This window comes from Leuciscus leuciscus (assembly GCF_965113295.1).
Source record: "Leuciscus leuciscus genome assembly, chromosome: 12".
NCBI lineage: Eukaryota > Metazoa > Chordata > Actinopteri > Cypriniformes > Leuciscidae > Leuciscus > Leuciscus leuciscus.
In genome coordinates, this window is record NC_138736.1 from 2,773,746 (window position 1) to 2,798,854 (window position 25,109).

Here is a 25,109-nt window from a genome sequence, read left to right on the forward strand (position 1 = left end):
TGTCAGGAAAAGAATCTAAAGAGCAAATGCTGACAAATCCACTCTTTTTTTCTTGCATTCATAATTAATGCCAAATTTGATGATCCCATTGCGAAGGTTGGATTTGTTCACGTGTAAAAACCATGTGCGAGGAAAAATATTAAGAAATTAAAATGAAACAATTGTCTTTTAAACAGTGCTAAACAGCTTCATTTTTTTTTTTTTTACAAAACTTTTATTTTGCCATACTGATGAAAACTAGTCCTGAGTGTGAGTGTCAATACAATACAATAATCAGAATTTGAATAAAAATCATGATTTCTGATCATTCTTTAGAAAGCAGAATGAAACAAGTAATATCAAGTTTGGTGAATGTGAGCAAATTATTACGCTAAACATTATTCATTAATCATTTTTAAATCATATCTTAAAACTTTTTATTTCAGGATTGCTTGAATAATTTAGCATTTTATTTTGCTGTTTATTTATTCAGCGTTATATCTTTTTTTTTTTCTTTTTTTTTCTCTACTTTGTGTTTTAATTGATATTGTTGTGCTTGCTTTGAGAAAACAATTTTAAAGGCGCTATACAAAATAATAATTTTATTATTATTATTAATATCTGCACAATTTAACTAACATCTTAAAAAACACATTTTGGGTCCCGGACCCCATTTTTAAAACATTTGCTCCAGAACAACTAAATGTTATAAAGTGTATCAAGGAGACGATAAACATGCCAAAAACATGCAAATAACAGGTTCATGATTACTTTATTTGATTCAATTCATGTGAAAATACTTATAAAGAACAGTGTGATTTCGTACAGTGTTCACGTTCTACTGTGTTTATGCATCATTGATAAATGTGCATTAATGTTTAGTTAAATGAGGACTGTTTACTGACCAAGTAAATGTACCATAATTCCCTCTTAAGGACTGAAGAATGCTTCATATTAACACATGTTGGCAAACATTCAAAGAGTTCCAGACCTTCCTGATGAAGAACAAACATTTAAAGCATGTACATTTACAGGCAGATGTAAAAGTGAGAACAACTAGGAAACAATTAAGGACAAATTAAGTTTGATCAGCCGTATTTACTTAACGAGATCTATTATGCGCTTCTACAAAGTCTTTCAGGCTCTACTAGAACAGGTTTTCCTGCTTGAATGTTGATTATTTCCCTCATATTTTCCATTGTTGCGGCTCCTCTCTTCCCAGTCTGTCAGTAACGCTCTGTTTAGTTCCTGTCTCTATGAAGCCCCTCCTTCTGAAAAGCACACTGTGCTCTGATTGGTCGGCTGGAGCAGTGTGTTGTGATTGGTCGAGCGCTTTGAGTGTGTTTGGGAAATGTCCCGCCCCTTACCATAACCGCCAGTTTAACACACTACTAACTAACTCAACCAGGCCCCGCCTCTTTATTCTGCGCATTAATTATGTAAATGAGGAATATTGTGACGTGTTCGATTCTCAAACGGCAACATTTACACGCTAACGAAAGATTTAATAGGTCCTCTTTGATGTTATAACGCAGCACATTCATATCTGACATACAGGAGTCAGTTTCAGATGATGGTCTGAGATTATGATAAAATTAAGCAATGTTATTTTGAACTATATTAAAATAATATAAAACCTTATATAAAAATACCCCCGAAGGCACTCGTTCGTTTGCATCACTACAGAGGCCAGCATCACACTAGATGTGACTGTAAAAGATCCATTTAACTCTTGATTTCACACAGTCTGCGTCCGAAGCCTGAAGATGCACTTCATCTCGCCAAATAAACATGTTTCATGCAGAAGAAAACTGTTATGAACTGAAACTGGGATAAACTGGAGGAAATGTCAAATGTGACGCGCAAAACACAAAGGAGTGGTTTCCCTATAAAGATGAGTTGTAGCTCAATATACTTATATATATATATATTTTAATATTACAACACGGAACCAAAATGTATTAAACATGAGAATTTATGACATCAACTCAAAGTACTATATAATTTCAAAGACAAAAATAAAATAAAACATTCATAAATTGATTACATTTTCAAAAATTAAATGAAAAAAAAAATAATACATTGCTATTGACAAAAAAATTATCCAAAATTACTTTGAGTGTTATTTTAATGTCATTCGGATACTATTATAGTTTTTACAAATATTTTGATTCTTTTTGTAATGTTTCTTTTTTTTTTTTTTTTTTTTTTGTGATTTTCTTTTTTGTCTATATAGTTTTATTATTTATTTCAGTTTTAATTTGAGTTATTATAGTAGGCCTACATAAAGTTAAACTAAATGAAAATAAGAAATCTTGCCTTGGCAACTGGCTGAAAAAAATTATAATAAATAATAATATTTTATTGATCAATCAATCAATTTTATTTATATATAGCACACTTAAAACAACCAAGGTTGACCAAGGTGCTTTACAGGTTAAATATAATAACAGGTCACTACTAACACAATAAAAGTACAACAATATAAAATATATATATATATATTTATATATGTATGTATGTATTTATTAAAAATATTTTATTTTATTTCAGCAAACCTAAAATGTTTTTTAGTTTTAGTTTTGCTTTCGTACTTTGAGTTGTTGACCGAAAAATTCCCATATTCACACATACTGGTGCCATGCAGTGCAATCATTTATATAATACATAATGTGTACAAAGTATAATATAATAATACATTTTTTATAATCTATTTGTAGTAATAATCTATTTTTATTGCTGCTAAATTTAAGGAGAAAAATATCTAACATTAATTTATTTAAAGGCTAATGACTGGTTTGGGGAAATGGAATATTTTTGCTGATATTTTGCTCTTAATTTGACTTTTTTTACCCTAAAACTACAACGCACACGACCACAATGTATGAATTCTTACGTTTGAGTTCACAGAGTGATACAGTGAAAGTGCATGAAGGATTCTGGGTAATAGGAACGAGATGACGAGCTGGGAGAGAATCAGCCAGCGATCTTCGTGGGCTCTGTCACCAGACTGGACCCGTCCCACACCGTCTTAAACTGCTCCGGGACTGGGAACTCCCTCTGTTGACAACATGACAAGATATCAGTCAGATAATTCATGAACAATAACTTCAATAATAACATTATAATCCCCCTCGTGTTTAAATTTAAAGCAGGTGAAATCTCTGCAATGAAACATTATTACGTTGTGTATCATGTTATTATTTAACATGATCAAGTCATTTATTAAAGAGGACCTATTATACTTTTTAAAACTATGTTGTTTGAGGATGAAAAAGCTCCAGGTCTTCTCTATATCAGTGTCAGTGTTTCTGAACTCCTGAAACGCCTCCATTGTAGTCTTGAGTTTCTTCCGGGAACGAACACGTCACAATATTCCTCATTATAATAATTCATGCGCAGAATAAAGGGGCGGGGCCTGGTTGAGTTTGTTAGTAGTGTGTTAAACTGGCGGTTATGGTAAGAGCGGGACATTTCCCCAAACACACTCGAAGCGCTCGACCAATCACAACACACTGCTCCAGCCGACCAATCAGAGCACAGTGTGCTTTTCAGAAGGAGGGGCTTCATAGAGACAGGAACTAAACAGAGCGTTACTGACAGACTGGGAAAAGAGGAGCCGCAACAATGGAGAATATGAGGAGAATAATCAACATTCAAGCAGGAAAACCTGTTCTAGTAGAGCCTGAAAGGGCATGAAGGACCTCTTTACAAGTGTAAGATATCTCCAGTGTAAATACACTCACGTAATCATCTTCTCCCTCGGGAACCAGGATGTTCATCTCGGAGCTCTTGGCACTGACTATCTCACAGTCCAGAGAATCCCGGCTCAAGTACACATGGCAGCCCTCAGTCTTGTTAATGGAAATTAAAGGAACTTTTCCCATCACCTGAGAGACAAAAACACAAGTTATATTACGTTTTGTTCATTTGGTGACTAAATATATATAAGGGTGATACAATAGAGAGGTAGCATTTATTTAAAATAGAAAATAAATGCAACACTATAAATGCCTTTACTGTCCCTTCTGATCAATTTATTGCATCTTTGCTAAACAAAAATAAAACAAATATATTTATAACCAAACTTCTGAATGGTGGTGTATGTGGATGATGAATTTGACAATATTATAATCCTTAGCAACTCATGCTATTAAAGCACATAAAATTAAAATTTGATGTATGATGGTGTAATGTATGTATGTGAACGTCTCTTCAAAATCAACATATGCAAACCACAGCTCTATTTAACAATCATAGTTGTGTTGACAAGGACATTTTTTTTTTAGGGGTTCAAGCTTGAAATGCTGAAACCCGATTGTAATTGTAAGGGTTTTTATTATTATTATTCCGCCGTAAAACACATCGTGCAGGTCAAACCGTAAGTGCTGGAGACTTGAAACCTGGCCAGATGGTAGGCCTCAATTTGGGGAGAACCTATCAGAGTATGACCCCGATTGGCCCATAGGTGGCGCTACAGCAACCAAAAGTACAAAATCATAACTCTTTAAGACCATTTGTCCTAGACTCAAGTGTCTTACACCACTGTGATCCCTGGCTCAAGGCGGACAAAATGGCTATCTCCAATTTCGATTTAGGCAAGAACAATTTTCTGCTATTCCAAAACCTACTTTTGCGAACTAGTCCCTGGTTTTTCGCCCGATCGGAACCAAACCAGTCTAGGACAATTCTCTGGACTCTCTAGATCAATAATTATCGGAAAAAAAGTTGAACTTTTGCATTTGGGTGGCTGTAACAGGGTCATTTATAAAATTTTCTAAACAAGCAAGCAACATTTTATGTAGATTGGACCATAGGTGGCGCTATAACTGTCAAAAAGCTTTGAAAACCACATATTTCCTATGGTAAATTATGGATTATGGATGTGTCAAATCTCCAATGAAGGTTCAGTCTCAACAAAGGAAAGGACAGTATTCCACATGTGTGACGCTGGATCATAAAACCAGTCACGAGTCGCACTGGTTTATTTGTGGCAATAGCCAACAATACATTGTATGGGTCAAAATTATCAATTTTTCTTTTATGCCAAAAATCATTAGGATATTAAGTAAAGATCATGTTCCATGAAGATATTTTGTACATTTTCTACCGTAAATATATCAAACATTTATTTCTGTGAGTGAATGCAGGACAATCGCCAACATAAATGAACAACTTTAAAGGAGATTTTCTCAATGTTTCGATTTTTTTGCATCATCAGATTCCAGATTTTCAATAGTTGTATATCAGCCAAATATTGTAAATATTATTTATTCAGCTTTCAGGTGATGTGTACATCTCAATTTTAAAAAAATGACCCATGTGACTGGTTTTGTGGTCCAGGGTCGAGTCTCTGGTGGATTCAGGGCCGGCCCGAGGCATAAGCGAACTAAGCGGCTGCTTGGGGCCCCCTCGCCACCAGGGCATAACCTCGCGTGCATAGACAATATCGATGGAAAAAATCATCCTCTTCACACGCGCAAAAATGTGCTTGGAAACATCACAGTGGAAGATTACAAAGCTGGAATATGTTGTGTGTGTGTGTGTGCGTGAGGCGCGGGCGCGATCGAACAGTGGAAACATAAAAACATACTCCGTCATGTTCATACAAGACATCATTCAAACTGCAAAGTGTTGCAAAACGTTTGAGGATATTTTGCAAATTATTTTTTTTTATATGTTTTGTGACAGTTTGTTTTCAGAAGTTTCCAAGAGTTAGTAAAAGAGTACAGAAAAAGTTAAAACTTTTTTAAGTATCTATTTTTTATTAAGTATTTATTTTGTAATAATACATAACCTCATTGTATTAATTTATAATGTAACATTATAGCGTGACATTGTCTCAATAATCGTCAAGCACAGGTGACTCGGCGTTGGGGGAGGGGGCCCCCAAATCTAATTCTGCTTAGGGCCCCCAAAAGGCTCGGGCCGGCACTGGGCGGACTGTTTCATTTGTTCCAGGTGTAGAAAGGACATTCGGTCCTTCAGCCGAGACAAATGAGGACGACGACACGAGGATTTCCAATGTCACAATATTCGTCTTCTGGCTCCCAATGAAGCAAAAGCAATAATATCAGCATGGCGCTTGTTGACAAGGACATTCTTTATTGATTCTCGCAGTTATGGCCATTATTCATGCACGTATACATTATTTGACAATATCACAGATCAGATCTGTAACTTATGTACACGTTTCCATCTAACCTGAAGCTGAACGTCTGTGGAGTTGATGATCTCGACGATGCCCACCGCACTGTCGAACACGAGCCCGAGCTTCTTACAGTTATCTGCGGACACACACACACACACACACACACACACACACACACACACACACACACACACACACACACACACACGTTGCGAGTGAAGATAACGTTATGAATGAGAGCAGCTGGTGTTTGAGGAGCTCCTCTTACCCACTATGATGGAGTTGACTTTTCCTCTGATCTGGAGTGTGGAGCGGTTACAGCTGAAGACGTACACCACCTGTCTGAGCTCGGTGTCCTCTATCAGCAGGTCATGTGACTGATCCTGGTGCTCCTATAGGCCACACACACACACACACACACACACACACTAGTGATGCTACAGCTATAGGGTACAACAGCCCTGTCCCCAGATTAAACGTGTTACCATATTATATACATTTCTACATTCATCCAACCCACTTTTTGGGAGATAATCATAATTTTTTTTGATGAATATGAATATAATGAATATCTTGCACTTTCAAATGTGTCCTATGCCACTGAGAATGATCATTTTATAGAACATGTTAGGCTCTTCTAAATATCTTTCTATTGAGAAAATGGTATGATAATAATAATAATAATAATTATTATTATTATCATCATTATGCATTCTTCTAAATATACAATATACTATAACATAAAAATATATAATAATAGCAGTAATAATAACCACTATGATAACTATGATAATTATTAATAATAACAATAATGATAACCACTATGCCAACTATAAAAAATAATTATTATTATTATTATCATGTATTCTTAATATATAATTTAACAATATAATATAATTAAAATAATAGTAGTATTAATAATTACTACAATAATAATTATAGATAGCATAGTGGTTATTATTAATACAACAACTATTATTATATATTATGCTATATTATACTATACTGTATATTTAGAAGAATACATTATTAACAATAATTAATGTAAGAATAAGAATTATTATTATAATGTATTCTTCTTAACTGTACTATAATATAACATAATAATATATAAAAATAGTAGTAGTAATAATAATAATAACCACCATGGTAACTATAATAATAATACATTTTCTAATTATTATTATTATTATTTTTATTATTAACATTATAATAATAATAATAAAGTATTAATGTGTATTTGAATATAATATAATCTCTTATTCTGTTTTATCTTTTATTCTTATTCTCATTTCAAAGATAATGACTAAATGGCTTTGTATAGTAATAAAATGCCAAGTGCATTGCATTGTGGTATAGATGCTGTTTTGCACATGTATTGCAGTGTTTTAGCAGTAAGTGAAGCAGAAGAGTGTGTGCATTAGTGCGAGGAGAGAGGAGAGCACACACACCACCCTCCACTTCTTCCCCTCCAGCTCCAGCACTGGGGAATGTCTCCGGTCCTGACTCCTGGCCGGAGACTCCCGGTGGATCCTCTCTCCCTGACAGCGCAGGCTGGCGTTCTTATGTGTCTTCTGCTCGTCAGACACGTGCTTTAAACCTGGAGGAAGAACACACACACACACACACACACACACACACACACACCACCTGACGTGAGGTTTGCTGGCGGGACAGTGTGTCTGCAGACTGGTGGAGGTCTCCGGCCCACCTTTAGTGATGTCCTGGCCCTGGTTGAGCTGTGCGAACAGAGCCGAGTGTTGAGCTGTGCTGTCGCTGGCTTTATTACCCATGAGCACTGGAGGAGGAGGAGGAGGAGGAGGAGGAGGAGGAGGAAGAGGACCGTCAGACTGTGAACTGTTGAACTGTGAGGAAGGGGCTACAGGACCCTGTTGAGAACATCAGAGTTAGTCCCTTATATATACAGTATATATACACTTTATTATTATACGGTTTAACAACATTGCTGAATATCTTATGAAGGTACAGCAACTAAACTGTAACTGTAACTGTGTGCTGGTAAGTTCCTTGCAATGGCCACTTTACTCCAGAAGGCGGAGTATGAGGCAACGGATTGAGTCTGTAGTGTCGCTGACTACTGGTCTAAAGTTTTAGATCGGTGAGATTTGTAATGTTTTTAAAAGAAGTCTCTTCTGCTCACCAAGGCTGCATTTATTTGATTAAAAACACTTAAAAAAAAAACAGTATTATTGTGAAATATTATGACAATTTAAAATGACTGTTTTCTATTTTTAATATATTTTAAAGTGTAATTTATTCCTGTGATCAAAGCTGAATTTTCAGCATCATTACTCCAGTCTTCAGTGTCACATGATCCTTCACAAATCATTCTAATATGATGATTTGATGCTCAAGAAACATTTATGATTATTATCAGTGTTGAAAACAGTTTTTTACATTTTTATTTCATGATGCTTTGATGAATAGAAAGTTCAAAAGAACAGCATTTATTTAAAATAGAATATTTTCTAACATTATAAATGTCTTTACTGTAACTTTTGATCAGTTTAACTCATCTTTGATGAATAAAAGTATTGATTTATTTTATTTCTTTCCCCCAAAAATTTTAATTTAAATTCTTACTGACCCCAAACTTTTGAACGGTCGTGTTTAATGTTACAAAAGCTTTAGATTTCAGATTAATGCTGTTCTTTTGAACTTTTTTTATTCATCATAGCATCATGAAATAAAAATGTAAAAAACAGTTTTCAACACTGATAATAATCATAAATGTTTCTTGAGCATCAAATCATCATATTAGAATGATTTCTGAAGGATCATGTGACACTGAAGACTGGAGTAATGATGCTGAAAATTCAGCTTTGATCACAGGAATAAATTACACTTTACTAGATATTCACATAGAAAACAGATGATTTAAATTGGAATAATATTTCACAATATTACTGTTTTTGTTTGTATTTTTAATCAAATAAATGCAGCCTTGGTGAGCAGAAGATACTTCTTTTAAAAACATTAAAAATCTTACCGATCAAAAACTTTTGACCGGTAGTGTATATACATATATATTTTTTTTTTACACACAAATATTTTTCCATTAGCATTGATGTCATACAGTAATAAAGATATATATATGTATCTATACTATATATATGTGTGTGTGTGTGTGTTAGTATATATATTTATTTATTCTAAAAAGCAAGGCCAAGAAGTGTTGCAGTCCTCCATAAAAAGTATTTATATATATATATAGATATTTTTTTTTTAGATAAATATTTGTGCATTTTATACATTTTTCTCCATAAACATGTCATACAGTAAAATGGGTAAACTTATCAATGTTTTAATGCGTTCAATTGCATGAAACTTGTTTGATATACAAATTTGAATATAAATGTGTATGAACATCTCGACTAAATTGTATAATAATAATAAATGAGTATGGAATATGGAAAAGAAGAAACAAATAATAAGAACGAGCAGGTGTGTGCAAACCTCTGACTGCTACTCTCTCTATGCATATTATAAAATATTAAATATCAGTCAAAGATATGCTGTAAGATGTCTCTCGCTAAATGAATCCTGTTGATCCTCGATGAGTGTTTCCATGATGGTCCTGATTTTCATATCAGTCCATGTGTTTCTGACACAACTGGGATAATCTTATTTAACAAAAAAGAACAATTAGCGCGGGCCGTGTGTGTGTGTGTGTGTGTGTGTGTGTGTGTGTGTGTGTGTGTGTGTGTGTGACCCTGACGACACACTTACGCCTGTTTCACATCGTCAGCACAGCTGCCATTGACAGTTGCACACGGTTAAGCCACTTAAACAACTGTTGCACACTCATCTTTTGCTGTCTTGTGCAAACACACACACTTACAATCCCAATACTTGTGCTGATGTTCGGCATAGGATGGGCAGCTCGACCTCTGACCCTAAAGGTCAATGCCTTGTGAAGAGGTGGAAAGGCAAAGGTACTTAAACAAACTGTTAGAGGAAGTGGAAGAGCGTGATGCAGGAGTTTGATGTGTGAGGATATTTACTGAAGTCAAAGGAGAGGTATAATGTGGAGTACATGAGAAGAGAGGTTGAGTTACGAGGAGTGTGTGTGAGAGCAGGTGTGTAAGCCAGACACACACTAGGCTTTTGTTGGGGGCATTTCTATGGTAAACCCCCCATGCAAAAAGACCCAGATGACCACCTGTCCGCAGCACACAGTCCTTCACACACACACACAGAGCGGGAGGGACAGCTGACACACACACAGTCAGTGATGGCTCTCAGGTTTCTGTCTGACACACACACTATTTCAGACGAGGTTTGACATCCCCAAAAGTTCCAGAACTTAGGCAATCGCCAACAATACATTGTATGGGTCAAAATTATCGATTTTTCTTTTCTGCTAAAAATCATTAGGCTATTAAGTAAAGATCATGTTCCATGAAGATATTTTGTACATTTCCTTCCGTAAATATATAAAACATTTATTTCTGTGAGTGAATGCAGGACAATCGCCAACATAAATGAACAACTTTAAAGGAGATTTTCTCAATGTTTCGATTTTTTTGCACCCTCAGATTCCAGATTTTCAAATAGTTGTATCTCGGCCAAATATTATCATATCCTATCAAACCACACTGCAAAAAAATGCTTTTCTTACTTAGTATTTTTGTCTGGTTTCCAGTCCAAATATCTAAAAATTGTTAAATCAAGATGAATTTACTAGATAAGTAAAATTAGATAAGATACTATGTCTTGTTTTCCGGGGGAATTAATCAAGATTAAGTGAGTTTTTGCTTAAAACAAGCAAAATTATCTGTCCGTGGGGAAAGAAAAATAATCTTAATATTCAAACAGAAACAAGATTATTTTTCTTACTTCACGGACAGATAGCAAAAACACACTTAATTTTGATTTATTTCCCCAGAAACAAGTCTAGTAAATGCGTCTTGATTTAAGAATTTTTTTGATATTTGGACTGGAAACAAGACAAAATATCTTATGGCATTTTGCTACTTTAGTAAATGCGTCTTGATTTAAGAATTTTTTTGATATTTGGACTGGAAACAAGACAAAAATTCTAAGAAAAGCATTTTTTGCAGTGCATACATCAATGGAAAGCTTATTTATTAAATTGTGACCCATGTGACTGGTTTTGTGATCCAGGGTCACATATCGGTTAATAATATCGATTGGTACTTCCAGAACACAAAGACGTTTCGGCCTCACTCACAGTCTTGCTCCACACGAGGCCAGTGGTGTGATGCTCCTTGATGTAGGACTGGAGTTCAGTCCAGATGCTCAGATAGGAACGCACCCACTCGACATGACGGCCGTCGCTGAGGTACAAGAAACATCAAATCAATAAATCATTTTTTTATATCAAAACAAATATTTGTGTGAGGGAAATTTACTAATGCATGCTCCTTGAAGAACCACCTTGTAAGAGTAATTTCTCTTCAATATTAGGGATGCATCGATATGAAAATTTTGCCCGATACCGATAACTCTTTATATTTGAAAACCGATAACCGATATACTGGCCGATAAATATAAATCCAGATTTTTCTATAATTTTTTTTGAGAGCCTGATTACAAAAACAAAAGTCTCACCATTAAAATCCATGTCCCAAGAACAGAATTATAATGTTCTCATTATCATTTTATGTAGCCGATATGACCAATTTTGAGCTGCACATGTTGCACTGAACTGTATTTTTCATATTTCATCAAATTTAAAAGCATCATGTTGAACAGTGCGCATCTGAAGTGTCTCAGCTGAAGGAAATAATCCATTATTTATCGGCTTTAATACATTGGCCAAATTTTGTTATCGGGCCGATAACTATAATATTAAAAATGAACATATATCGGCCGATACCGATATGGAGGCCGATATATCGTGCATCCCTATTTAACATATAAAACTGAACTAAACACATACAAAAACAATCCACTAACGTGTCTTTATAATCTTTCAGGACTCTGTTGGTGTAGAACATCGCGGCGTCGTTCATCTCCTTCACGTACGGCCCTGGTTTCTGACACTGCATGTCAGAGAGCGAGAACACAACGGGTCAAAAGATGGTCAGAGGAGCTTATGCACTCATAAAAAGTAAATAATAAGCACAGAATAAAAGATCAGTTTCATGTAAAACACTAATACTGAGGCTCTGAACCTCTGCTGTAAACAGATGCAGTAGTTTAAAGCAGAAAATGATGGAGTCCAGATCTGTCTCAGTCCAAATTCACATTGCAGAGATTAGATACAGCCGTCCACGGCATGAAGACATCAGAAGAGTTTACATAATAGAAAATCAGTTTGGTGGTCCTCTCAGAGATGGTTTGTGTGAGGTCACAATCAAAGAAAATATGCCTAATGTGATATTGTTTGAAGTTTATTTGATGGGCTTTTATCTCTAGTATCAAGCCATGCCTGAATCTGAATGTGCAGAGACTCAAAAGTCAAACCAGGTATTTTCTGGATCAGTTATAAAAGTTTGCATGGCTTTAGACTGCAACTAAATGCTTGCATTTTGAGACATTTTTTCCTATTGGTGTGAAAAAGTGGAACAAAAAAGTGCTACTCGAACGCATTTACTTGCTGACCGCGAGTGTGAGATCCGGTGAAAAGCGCCTGAGTTCTCCTTTAAAAACCACAAATGTCTCTGTGGATTAAACTAGTTTAAATCCAGATAAAACAGCGCTGACATTCTCACTGGCGTGGAAAACAGGACACAAAGATGTGGTTTGAAGGCTTTTCAATCCACAAATCACCAATATTAACCATGAATTTACTGTAGTAACACTAAGGGCCCTATCTTGCACCCTTGCAATTGACTTTGTACACCGACGCATGTATCATTCCTATTTTGCACCCGCGCACAGCGGACTTTTCCCTCCACAGACGCACGTCTGTAAATTAGGGAATGAACTTGCGCTCCCGGGGGCGGTCCAGCGAAAAGAGGAGGCGTGTTCCGGCGCAAACGTTCCCTGGTGCTATTTTGCAGTTTCAGAAAACAATTCCGCCACAGACCAGGAGAAACCAAGTCTAAAGTCAGTGGCGTGTTGCGCATGTTATTCATATGCTATTTTAAGGGTGCATGCTTGGCCATAATCAATGTAGCGTGTGCACAACGCACATACACTTTGATTCTCTCATCTACACAGAAGCAGCAGTTTTCATTTTTGCAAATCATACATTATTACAAGGAAAAATATTCCACACGAGGGAAATCATTGTTGTGTCCGTGAAGATGTGAAAAAATAGGCATAAATCTAGCTTACACATTTACCCAAATTATCATACGCCTGTTTAAGCGAAGCTAATTTGGGTTTTTCTCCATCCCCAATGTCACTTCTCTGTGTTTTACGGCCCTGACGAGAACGTTGGTCTCCTCGGCTATGAACTGCTCCTGGCGTGCGTCTGGCAAATCCGCCGTTATAATAGCAATCCGCCATGGAACAAGCGCGCCTGCTCTTAAAGGGAATGTGAGATGTCGCTCTGATTGGTTTATTTCACGTTACGTCCAAACCACACCTATGAGTAATGAAGCTACTTCAGACCAACACATTTTAGATTTGTGTCGGGCGCAAGAGTCATTTATCCCGCCGGTATAATAGCAAAAGCGCCCGAGATCCGCCCACAAAGTTACTTGCGTTTCACGTTTGATACTTGCGTTTCAGATCGTTAAAATAGGGCCCTATCTGTAAAAGTGGCATTATGGCAGAAATGTGGGATATTCATATCGCATTTTATTATATTATTAATGTTGACGTATTAACTGTATTAAAGGAGTAAAGTAATATAATTAGAGTATTTTTTGTTATTAAGCTATTGCAGTTTTTGTGCATTTGTATGTTTATGCTACTATTTTTCATAAGAAATACCACAGAATCCACAAGGTTACGGTAATGAGGTGCCACACATTTTACCAGTAGTTCTGATCTACAAATGCGTGATATCATGGAAGACCGATGGTTACTTTTAAAGGGGTGGTTGATTATGATTTCACTTTTCTAACTTTAGTTAGTGTGTAATGTTGCTGTTTGAGCATAAACAACATCTGCAAAGATACGACATTCAGTTCAATGCAAAGGGAGATATTTTATTTTACAGAAAATATAGTTGCTATGATAGATGTAAACGAAATGGCAAAGCTTTGCCTCCGCTAGTCTGCTAACTAACATTACAGTATTGATGTAGTGTTTACTTTAACTTTTGTAAGACTCTTTTTTGTAAGTTTACAAATTTTTTCACCACCTCTTAGGAAAATTATCCATGATTTTGTGATTGATTACTGTTTGTATTTCTATTGTTTTCTGACAAATATGATTAAATGGTGGATAAAATCATATCTATACTCTGAAACGTCCAGTCAAATCAGTGCTTGAAATGCGTTCAGCACAATTCTCTTGTTCGTTAACATTGTCAGGGTCTGAATCGGGCTAGAAATGGTTTGAAATTGACGCCATGGTTAATATTTACATCTGAGTAGAGCTCGCGGTTATGAAGGGGCGGGACATTTCCCGAACACGAGCTAAGAGCTGCCAATCACAACACACTGGGCCAGCTAACCAATCACAGCACATTTCATATTTCAGAAGGAGGGGCTTCATCGAAAATGACATTCAACCAGACTGGGGAGAGATGAGCTGTAATAATGTAAAATATGTGAAAAATGATGTGTTTTTTGAACAATCAAGCATGAAAACATTCTAGCACGCCCCAAAAACAAAATCAAAACTTTGTAAAAGGGCATAATAGGACCCCTTTAATAAGAGTAGAGTCCTAACCCTGTCAGCATATTTAATTATTTTTAAATGAGGTTGTTAATTTTGACAGATGTTACTGTTTTTGCTAATGAAAATAAATTTACATCCGCATCCATCTAAGAGACAAAACGTAACATTATTAAAGGGGTGGTATAATTCCCTTTTCACAAGATGTAAAATAAGTCTCTGATGTCCCCAGAGTGTGTATGTGAAGTTTTAGCTCAAAATACCCCACAGATATTTTTATATAACATGTTAAAATTGTCACTTTTTGACGGTGAGCAAAAATGCACCGTTTTTGTGTCTGTTCCTTTAAATGCAAATGAGCTGCTGCTCCCGGCACAGGGGGCGGAGCTTCAAGAGCTTGTGTCCTTTTACCTCACACACACATGCTCTGAAAATTTCAAAAACTTTTAGCCTTTTATGTTCAAACCGGAGTCAGACAATGATGGAGAGACTCAAGAAGAAGAGACAACATGTAGAAGCAACAGGACATTTCTGAATGGTTAGTTGATGAATTTATGTAGCTTATGTGTAGTTATCTTCTAGTCATTGATTAGCATATTCTGTCTTGATAATCTATAAATCGTGTTCCCGGGGGCGGGGATTATGTAAATTTTAGGCTTGGTGATGTCACTAACTTGGGAGGAAGCTCGTGTAGTCTCTACCAGCCGTTTGTTGTAGTCCTTAAAAAGCAATTTCTTTAAAAGCAAATATTTCCCTTTGCTTTGAACTTTGAGCGTTGTAACTTTGCAGATGTTGTTTATGCTCAAACAGCAACATTACACACTAACTAAAGCTAGAAAAGTCAAATCATGATCAACCACCCCTTTAACATCCCCCTTGCACCGAGGTGCTACCAGATCAGGTTGTAGAACTTGTTGCATATGATATATGAATATGTTTGCATGCAGAGAGTTAGTGAGTGTCCACAGAGAGGGTCTCACCACAGCCACCCAGCCCAGCGCAGGGATGCTCTCGCTCACGGCTGAGAGGTGGTTGAACAGGTCACTGCCACGGTTCTTCTCCCGGAAGCTCTGGACCTCGTGGATCTGGTCGGAGAGAGGTCTGAGGAGGTCGGCCAGCTCATTCTGAGGAAAAGCAATCAATCAAAGGTTAAGATTCATTTGTGGAACATCAAACCAGGGTTATAATATTCTAAAACTGAAACAAAAATATAAAAACAAGTTCCTTGAAATAAAAAAACTAGAGCTGCACGATTAATCGTTAAAAGATCGTGATCTCAATTCGAACACCCATGCGGATCTTATTCCCAAATGACAACGATTCATCCTTTGACAAGTACAATCACAGCGAACATTCAAATCTGACCCAGAGAGGTGTGAAACGGCTTCACAAACAAGTCTTTTTAACCACACAGTATTGTTATATCTGTCTTACAGTAATTCAGATTTTCACAGAAGTACTGGGATAAAAGTTTATAGTTCGAATATAAACTCTGATGTCTACGGTAGTGATCAAAATAGAGTAAATCACCTTTTGAAAGTAACTTCAGCTTCAAAGCTTCAAATAAAGATTGAATCATTACATCGTTACACCAGTAGGTGGCGACATGTGACTGTTAAAAAATGTATTGGTCATTGAATCATTCATTCAACAGATTCGCTTCAAAAACGCTGATTCATCCAGTAATGAAACAAGCGAAGTCATTGAATCATTTATTTAAACCGATTTTTTAAAAATAATTCAGATTAATTTGAACATTTTAAATAGACTGCAGCATCAGAACCTCTAGTAAATGACATGTTATTTTGGTTTAGTTGTATGTTAAGCCTCGTGGGAAATCGTGATCTCAGTTTGAAACAAAAAAAATTTGTCCAGAATTGTGTAGCTCTAAAAAAGGGAAATAAAATGTAATAACTATATACATTTTTTTTTTTTAAATCAGAAACTATTAAAAATGACGAAAAAATAACAAAATTACAAAAAATTTAAATGAAAACTAAGCATAAAAATAAAAACTGATACAAAATATAAATAAAAACTACAGCATCTCGTTTTCATCCACCTATTTTTATGCAAATTGAATGGAAACGGCAAGATGCGCATAAATGTGCATAAAAAACATATGCGCTCCATTGAGGCGGACACATTTTTTACCCAATATAAATACAAGTACCCGACTAGTCAATGCAAGTCCTACGCTGAGTCCAAAATCACATACTCTCTTGAGTAGGTACTTATTTTGAAGAAGTAAATACGTCACGACCACTAAAAAAAAGTATGTTCTATACAGTCTGAATGTAATCTGGACGCACTACATCCGCCATCATTATCATGTGACCTACCGTCGCTTCACTGTCATTCACAAATCCTCTCCTGTGGCCTCATGGGATATTAAAGAGTCCATCATAAACACACTTCAGAATCCCACCGGAAGTAGTAGATCATCCAGGTATCTTTTGCGTGAATTCAGACATACTTCTTTTGTCACATACTGTTTTTCGCCTACTATATAGTATGTGATTTTAGATGCAGCCCATAGAGTGTTCTTTAAAACTGAGTCAAGAAATATTTGGTTCTGTGTAGAACCCTTTTTTTGTAAGTACTGCACTGTCACCTTAAAATAAAGTGTAAACAATGAGATTTTAAACGTGTCCATTAAATGCACATCTGCTAAAAGTGTCCGCATTAAGGCCAGATGATCGTTAAAGCTCCACCAGTTTGGATGTCATTGACCCCTGAGAGCAAAGCACAGAGAAAAGCACGGAGCCGGAGTCACCCAAGCGGACTTTTAATAGTGGGACCGTTTTTTTTCCAATGAAAGCTTCACCTCCTCCCACTCGGCATTCCTGCCCGTAATGATGGGATCCCCTCGCCTTGTAAGGCCCGGTCCCGTAGCGATGTTTACAGTTTACCTCTCAACAAGGAGGAGAGGGAACACACTGTTTCCTTTGTTAAATGAACGTTTTTGTATTTACGCTTGTGTTCCAGCAGTTGCCATGTCCACCCTTTCAGTCCGTTTCATAAGACCTCGGTGGGAGAATGAGTCTCCGGACTAAAAATACCACTTCTTGTTTTGAGTTGAACTTACATTCATGTGCAATTCAGTAGCATGAAATACCGGCTGACCTGACTTCAACCTCATCAAATAAAGCGAGAGACAGTGTTTGCTTGCACATTGTGTGTTTATTCATCTATATTTACTGTTTTGTGGGTGAGTGTGACTCAGCATTGATCTGTGGTGTTTGTGCGGCACAAAGAGTTTGTGTGACACAAAGTGATTAAGTCAAAAAACCCATTTAAATAAATTCCTCCCATAACAACATGCGCATGATTTTGATTTCTGTGAACAAAGGAGTCTCTTTCATCCATTCTCTGACATTACGGCCCTTGTTAGGACAGTGTCCGAGAGCGAGTACCTTACAGCATCTCTTCTGAACTTCCCTTCCCATCATGCTCAGCCACAGAGCGACAGAAATAGCCTATCTCTGAGCTATGAATGGAGCCAGACCCCTAAGAGCTTTCTCATCAGATTATGAATCGCACCGCGAGAAAGAGAGATTGCATTCAAAGTGTGCACTTAGCCTGAACTACTTTTGCATAATTGTATTATTTTTTTATTTAATTTAAATAAATAATTGTCATTTATATAAAATAATATTTTTTACATTTATTTATTTAAAAATAAAGCACATTTTTAAAATAATTTGTTAATAATTTATATTGTATGATACATTGTATGAACTCTGGAAGGTATAATTATTTTAAAAGTTTAAAAATAACCAAGAATTAAGATATGGAGAAAGTAAAATCATTATCAATCAAATAAAATCATTTAAATTTTTTTAAATAAAAAAGGTGTAATTTAATGAAATATAATAATAATTAAAATATATATATAATATAAACTATTTTAGAAATATTTGGACACATATTAGTTGTATGAATTCTGTTAATTATAATTTAAATAAAAGGTTCAAAATTACCAGGATAAATATCCTCTGAACAGACAAAAAATCAATCAATCAATCAATCAATCAATCAATAAATAAATATTTATTAAAAATAAATGTATTTATTTAAATATATTATACAACTGCAATTTAATTTCAAAAAAATAATTATCAAAATAAAATAATTGTAATTTAATAAAATAATTAGAATATAATAACAAAATTATAGTAAACTATAATAAGTAAATAAATAAATCTATTTTTTATAAATAACTGGACACATCATATACTCTGGAAGGTATAATTCACGTAATATAGGTTCAAGTTGATCAACAATTAGGATATGTATAAATATCCTCTGAACAGACAGTATTATGTCGAGAACGAACATCTCGGTCATGAAGACACAGAGCGACTCAATTACAAGAGGAATCAGAGAGAAACAGCTGCGGTCTACAGGCCACACAAACACTCCTCGTCCAGTGACAGGCCCGTCACGTGACCCGGGACACACACACACACACACACACACACCGGCTCAAATATAGAACATGCCCATAAAAAGCCACAGAATGCAAGCTCAGTCCTGCACACACACACACACACACACACACACACACACATACAGCGGGAGAGAAAAGCCAGAGGTTTAGGGCAACCGTCCAGCATCCCTCCTGGGAGCTTCACACACTTCACACTACTGATGGAGAGGAACAACGGCTAAACATAGTGTGTGTGAGTGAGAGAGAATGTTTGGAGGGTATATTTATATATGCATGAACCAACAAAAAAAATTGTATTTCAGAATTATTGCGAAAGCTGAGCTGGTGTGTGTGCGTGTGTGTGTGTGTGTGTGTGTGTGTGTGTGTGTGTGTGTGTGTGTGTGATGGGTAGGGGTCGGGTTAGTGTGTGTGTGTTTGTGTGATGGGTAGGGGTCAGGTTAGTGTGTGTGTGTGTGTGACTGTGTGTGTGTGTGTGTGTGTGTGTGTGACTGTGTGTGTGTGTGTGTGTGTGTGTGTGTGTGTGTGTGTGTGTGTGTGTGTGTGTGTGTGTGTGTGTGTGTGTGTGTGAGTGTGTGTGATGTGTAGGTTTAGTTAGTGTAAGAGGAGAGAATAAACAGTTTGTACAGTATAAAAATCATTACGTCTATTTAGAGTCCCCATTTAGATAGCTAAGTAAACGTGTGTGTGTGTGTGTGTGTGTGTGTGTGTGTGTGTGTGTGTGTGTGTGTGTGTGTGTGTGTGTGTGTGTGTGTGTGTGTGTGTGTGTGTGTGTGTGTGTGTGTACTACAGTACTACAGAGATAGCCAGTCTTTTCTTAGCATATTCAGGTTGAGTGTTTTTCCATTCAGATTTGTGGGAATCCATTCGGAGAAATCCCCAATTACATAGTTTGCATTGTAAGTTACTTACTTACAAATACATTTTAATGTCAGTTTTAAATTGTTCAAATATAGGCATTTTTCGTCGACTTGATGAATATAATAACAAGCAAATATAATAAAATAAAATAATAAATACTACATTTGTATCAGCATCAAATGAGAAACACCTTATCAGATCAACTTCTACAATCTTAATCTATATTTGAAAATAATTTATTAATTCTTTCCAAATAAACGTCAACATAGGACATCCACAAAATAAATGACTAATGTATAGTTTTAGTGGCATTTTTACAAAAAACACAGATTTCTTCTACATAACTTGGAAAATCTTACATGAAACCTTATTAGTAATGAGGCTTCCTCCAAACTTCCCTCCAATCAAACAGCTTTTTAAACATTTAACAATAAAACACATCTTTTGTTTGGAGGAGGGAATGCAAAAAAAAAAAAATTATTACAACCAGAAAAAATCCTTTCCATGCAACTAAATACAGGAAGCAAATTTAGCTCAAAATTAAATCAAATTGCATGTCATAATATCATTAAATATTGGTTAGATTTTTAGTGCCCCTTTTAGTGAGCGTTATGTGAAAATATAAGTCTAAGTCTGAAAAGAAATATCAAACCTCTCCTCAACAAGTCACATGATTTTAGGTATCATTCATGTCTGTTGCACAAATGATCCAAGACAAAGCTCTTATCTCATGGGTTAAAGCAAAAGTTCAGCCAAAAAATTTAATTTGTACTTTATCCTTGAACAAAACAGTCTCTGTAACTTTAATTTCCTATTATCTCTGTAAAGCTGCTTTAAAGCAACACTATGGAGCTTTTCCTCAGCGGTCCCCCTACAGGTTGGAAGCGGAATTGTCCATTACCGCTGTCGTAAATCATTTAGCCTAACGCAGCTACTGTCGCACGCACACCCACTGTTTATCCAGCACCGGCTCTGGAATGAACGATGTCCACAGACAAGGTAGAGTATGATGCATGATTTTATGAAAGTATGATGTATTGCGACATCAGAAACAAAGAAAAACTAAATAATGACTATTGTAACGCTTGCCGTAAAGCAAGTCAAATTTGTAGTTTTCTCATGTCTCATTAGAACTACAGAAACGCGACCCGATCTGGCAATCTTACATAGTGTGGTAATAGCAGATAAAGGACCGCAAAGCAGAGGCATACGTGCCTTTCACCCTGTTACGACTTGATGAACCACTGAAACCATTTTGGAAACATTATTTTAAGGTAAAAAATGTTACATAGTGTTGCTTTAAAACAACCTATATTGTTAAAAGCGCTGTATAAATGAAGGTGACTTGACTTGACTTTAAGGGCATTAGTCCGTTGCATAGTTAATCTGAGGTAAAAAAAAACAATTAAAACCTTCATAAACTCTTTAAAGTCCGGTTGACTCTTCCTCTGTCACTTGTGTTTATTAGCCAGTGATTCTCGTCCAATAGCCGGAGATCTTCCTGGTGTTTTGGGAAAACGTAGACCGAAGTCTGATGGCATGACATCACGCGGCCCCTGCTCTTCCCCCGGACGGAGTGTGTGTGTGTGTGTGTGTGTGTGTGTGTGTGAATGACCGGGAATGTGTCGCATTGGCATTTTTTAAAACAGGAGAGGTAATCCCTATGTGAACAGAGCCCGATGTCGCATGGCTGACCACACCGCTCGGAAGAGCATGGAGGAAAAGAGGAAGAGTTCGGGATCGTGGCAGAGTTTATAATCACCCTTAAAGCGATGGTTCACACACACACACACACACACACACACACACACACACACACACACACACACACACACACACACACACACACACACACACACACACACACACACACACACTTTAAATTCTGTCATTATTTACTCTGTAAGTAGTCAACACAATGTATGCACTATATTTCAAGTCTTCTGATGATGTACGACCAAAAATTTAGGTTATTAATTTTGGTAACACTTTATTTTACAGTGTCCTTGTTACAGTTACATGTACTTACCATAGTAATAACAGTAAATTATGCATAATTACATGCAACTAACCCTCAACCAAACCCTAAACCTATAGTTAGTACATGTAGTTGCTTAATATTACTCAGTGCTTAAATATATAATTACACTGTAACAATGACACCTTAAAAAAAAAGTGTAACCTTATTTTTTATTTAGGTTATCTTTTTCCAAGTTAATAAGAGTTTTTTTTTTGGCTACACTTTATTTTAAGGTGTCATTGTTACAGTGTAATTATATATTTAAGTACTGAGTAATATTAAGCAACTACATGTACTTACTATAGGGTTAGGGTTTGGTTGAGGGTTAGTTGCATGTAATTATGCATAATTTACTGTTATCAATATGGTAAATACATGTAACATATGTAACAAGGACACTGTAAAATAAAGTGTTACCAAGTTCTTTTCCTAACCAGACACACGACGACTCTATTCCTGCAGGCCTGAACAACAACATACAAAGTATGACAATGATAATCTCAGGTACTGATTATGAGCTTTATTTAGTGTTTACAGCATCTAATGTAAGTTTGAATATCATTTTGCGTGACCTTTATATATACTGAAAGCGACATGGATAATTCACCTTAATGAATTAAAGGAAACAAGAACGTTCAGACTGTGAACAAACAAGTGTGTTCTATGATGGAGATCGTTTCAGTCACTCAGTATGTTAATGGTTAAATGGTGTAATATTTAAGAATTTGATTATGTATTTATCCAGTTGTTTGCGAGTGCAGTGCGCTTGCAGAGACTCCACCCACAGGCTCTTCTGATTGGCTGTGAGTGCAGTGCACTTGCAGAGACTTCGCCCACAGGCTCTTCTGATTGGCTGAGTGCAGTGCACTTGCAGAGACTCCGCCCACAGGCTCTTCTGATTGGCTGTGAGTGCAGTGCGCTTGCAGAGACTCCACCCACAGGCTCTTCTGATTGGCTGTGAGTGCAGTGCACTTGCAGAGACTCCGCCCACAGGCTCTTCTGATTGGCTGTGAGTGCAGTGCACTTTCAGAGACTCCGCCCACAGGCTCTTCTGATTGGCTGTGAGTGCAGTGCGCTTGCAGAGAGACTCCGCCCACATGCTCTTCTGATTGGCTGTGAGTGCAGTGCGCTTGCAGAGACTCCGCCCACAGGCTCTTCTGATTGGCTGAGTGCAGTGCACTTGCAGAGACTCCGCCCACATGCTCTTCTGATTGGCTGTGATTTTGGATTGATTTTATTGCTTCTCATAGTCGCATCACGTCTGGTGTGGACAGACAATTTGCTTGTCGCATCACATCTTATCCCATCATGTCTGGTTAGGACATGGAGTAACTATTTGGAACTATTTGTATGTGAATAATGTTCCTTGAAAAAAGCATACAAATCTAGAGCAATATAAGGGTGAGGAGATAAAGACAAATCTCAATGCTCTTCCTTTACAATCGGCATGAAATTAAAATTCACATCTATTTTCTAAATACATGTTATTGATCTCACTGTGAACAATATTTCTTTTTTTGACTTCCTACATCTTAATCAAAATGTCATGAGCTTGCAATTAAGCCCAAAGTATGCTTTGTTTCTTTCGTGTGCAATGCATGTGACGTGAATTTCGTCATCAGCATAGTATGTGAATACTATATGCATGCAGTGTTTTCTACATGCATGTACTCTTTATGCACAGCTTGCACATTATTTTTTCCCAGAATAATAAGCGGGTGGGATCTTATGCTTTCAAAGCTAGCATGCCATTGCTAGCCTCTCTGAAATTGCCAACCCTACCGTTAAATGAGTACAATGACATTTTTATTGGTCATAACGTCTGGAGAGAAATAGTGCTCTTGCAGAGACTCCGCCCACAGGCTCCTCTGATTGGCTGTGAGTGCAGTGCGCTTGCAGAGAGACTCCGCCCACAGGCTCCTCTGATTGGCTGTGAGTGCAGTGCGCTTGCAGAGAGACTCCGCCCACAGGCTCCTCTGATTGGCTGTGAGTGCAGTGCGCTTGCAGAGAGACTCCGCCCACAGGCTCCTCTGATTGGCTGTGAGTGCAGTGCGCTTGCAGAGAGACTCCGCCCACAGGCTCTTCTGATTGGCTTCTGACACTCTGCAACACTGGACAAGGATGATCCTGTGTCAAGCGCACGCTACCAGATGCATGATGTTACGCGTTCGGCTCCATGCAAACAATCGTTCGTGTGAAAATTAAAGTATACTTTGGGCTTTAGCCAAAAATAAAGTTTGCATACGTGTTTTTTGTTGAGTTTTCTATTTGATTCATCAGGCTTTTATGGCTCATATAGTCTGATCTAGTGAGAATATGGAGGAAAATACTTTTTCAGTGTCTTATTCAGAGGCCCAAACAACAACCAATGGATAAAAATGAGTCCCGCCCTACATCCAGTTAAAGAGACGAGCTGCAACAATGTCAAATATGGGGGGAAATAATGTGCTTTTTGAACATGCGAGCATGAAAACCAAAAATAGGGCATAATATGACCTCTTTAAAACTGCATCTGTTGAGACTGCACAGACAGAGCCACACGAGTCCTTTACTGAAGAGACTCTACGCTAAGCTAAACATTGATATTATAGTGCTTAAATTATGACAAACTCTAAGTGTGAGATATGCTAACAGTACTTCATGGCAAGAGATTACATCAAGACCACAAAACTGTGAAATGTCACATACTGTAAGTTTACAGCCAGCTGAAATGTAAATGCAGTGACACAGACGTTGGTTTGGTTGTACCTTTGATGGCTCTCGGTGTGTCATGGACATTTCCAGGAAGGAGCGCTGGATCTGCAGGGCATTGTTCACCATTTCTGCCTGATGGATAAAAACAAACAAGCAAATAAACTGTAAAAAAAAATTTAAAAATGATAAGATCAATAAGTTACGAAAACATATGTTTTTACCTTGTTTAC

General features: G+C 36.7%; 1 protein-coding gene across 2 annotated transcripts in view; it reads right to left on the reverse strand.

The window, feature by feature from the left end:
- Positions 1–734: 734 nt before the first annotated feature.
- Positions 735–25,109, reverse strand: part of cap2 (cyclase associated actin cytoskeleton regulatory protein 2) — a 37,662-nt gene continuing 13,287 nt past the window's right edge. For both annotated transcript variants that reach the window (XM_082185920.1, XM_082185919.1), the window contains exons 4-13: positions 24,934–25,011; positions 15,835–15,978; positions 12,074–12,159; positions 11,346–11,451; positions 7,842–8,019; positions 7,582–7,730; positions 6,399–6,522; positions 6,184–6,266; positions 3,726–3,869; positions 735–3,039 (exon numbers count right to left, since the gene is read on the reverse strand). In XM_082185920.1, coding sequence (XP_082042046.1) covers positions 2,956–3,039; positions 3,726–3,869; positions 6,184–6,266; positions 6,399–6,522; positions 7,582–7,730; positions 7,842–8,019; positions 11,346–11,451; positions 12,074–12,159; positions 15,835–15,978; positions 24,934–25,011 — 1,176 coding nt within the window. In that variant the 3' untranslated portion in view covers positions 735–2,955. The remainder of the gene's footprint in view (positions 3,040–3,725; positions 3,870–6,183; positions 6,267–6,398; positions 6,523–7,581; positions 7,731–7,841; positions 8,020–11,345; positions 11,452–12,073; positions 12,160–15,834; positions 15,979–24,933; positions 25,012–25,109) is intronic.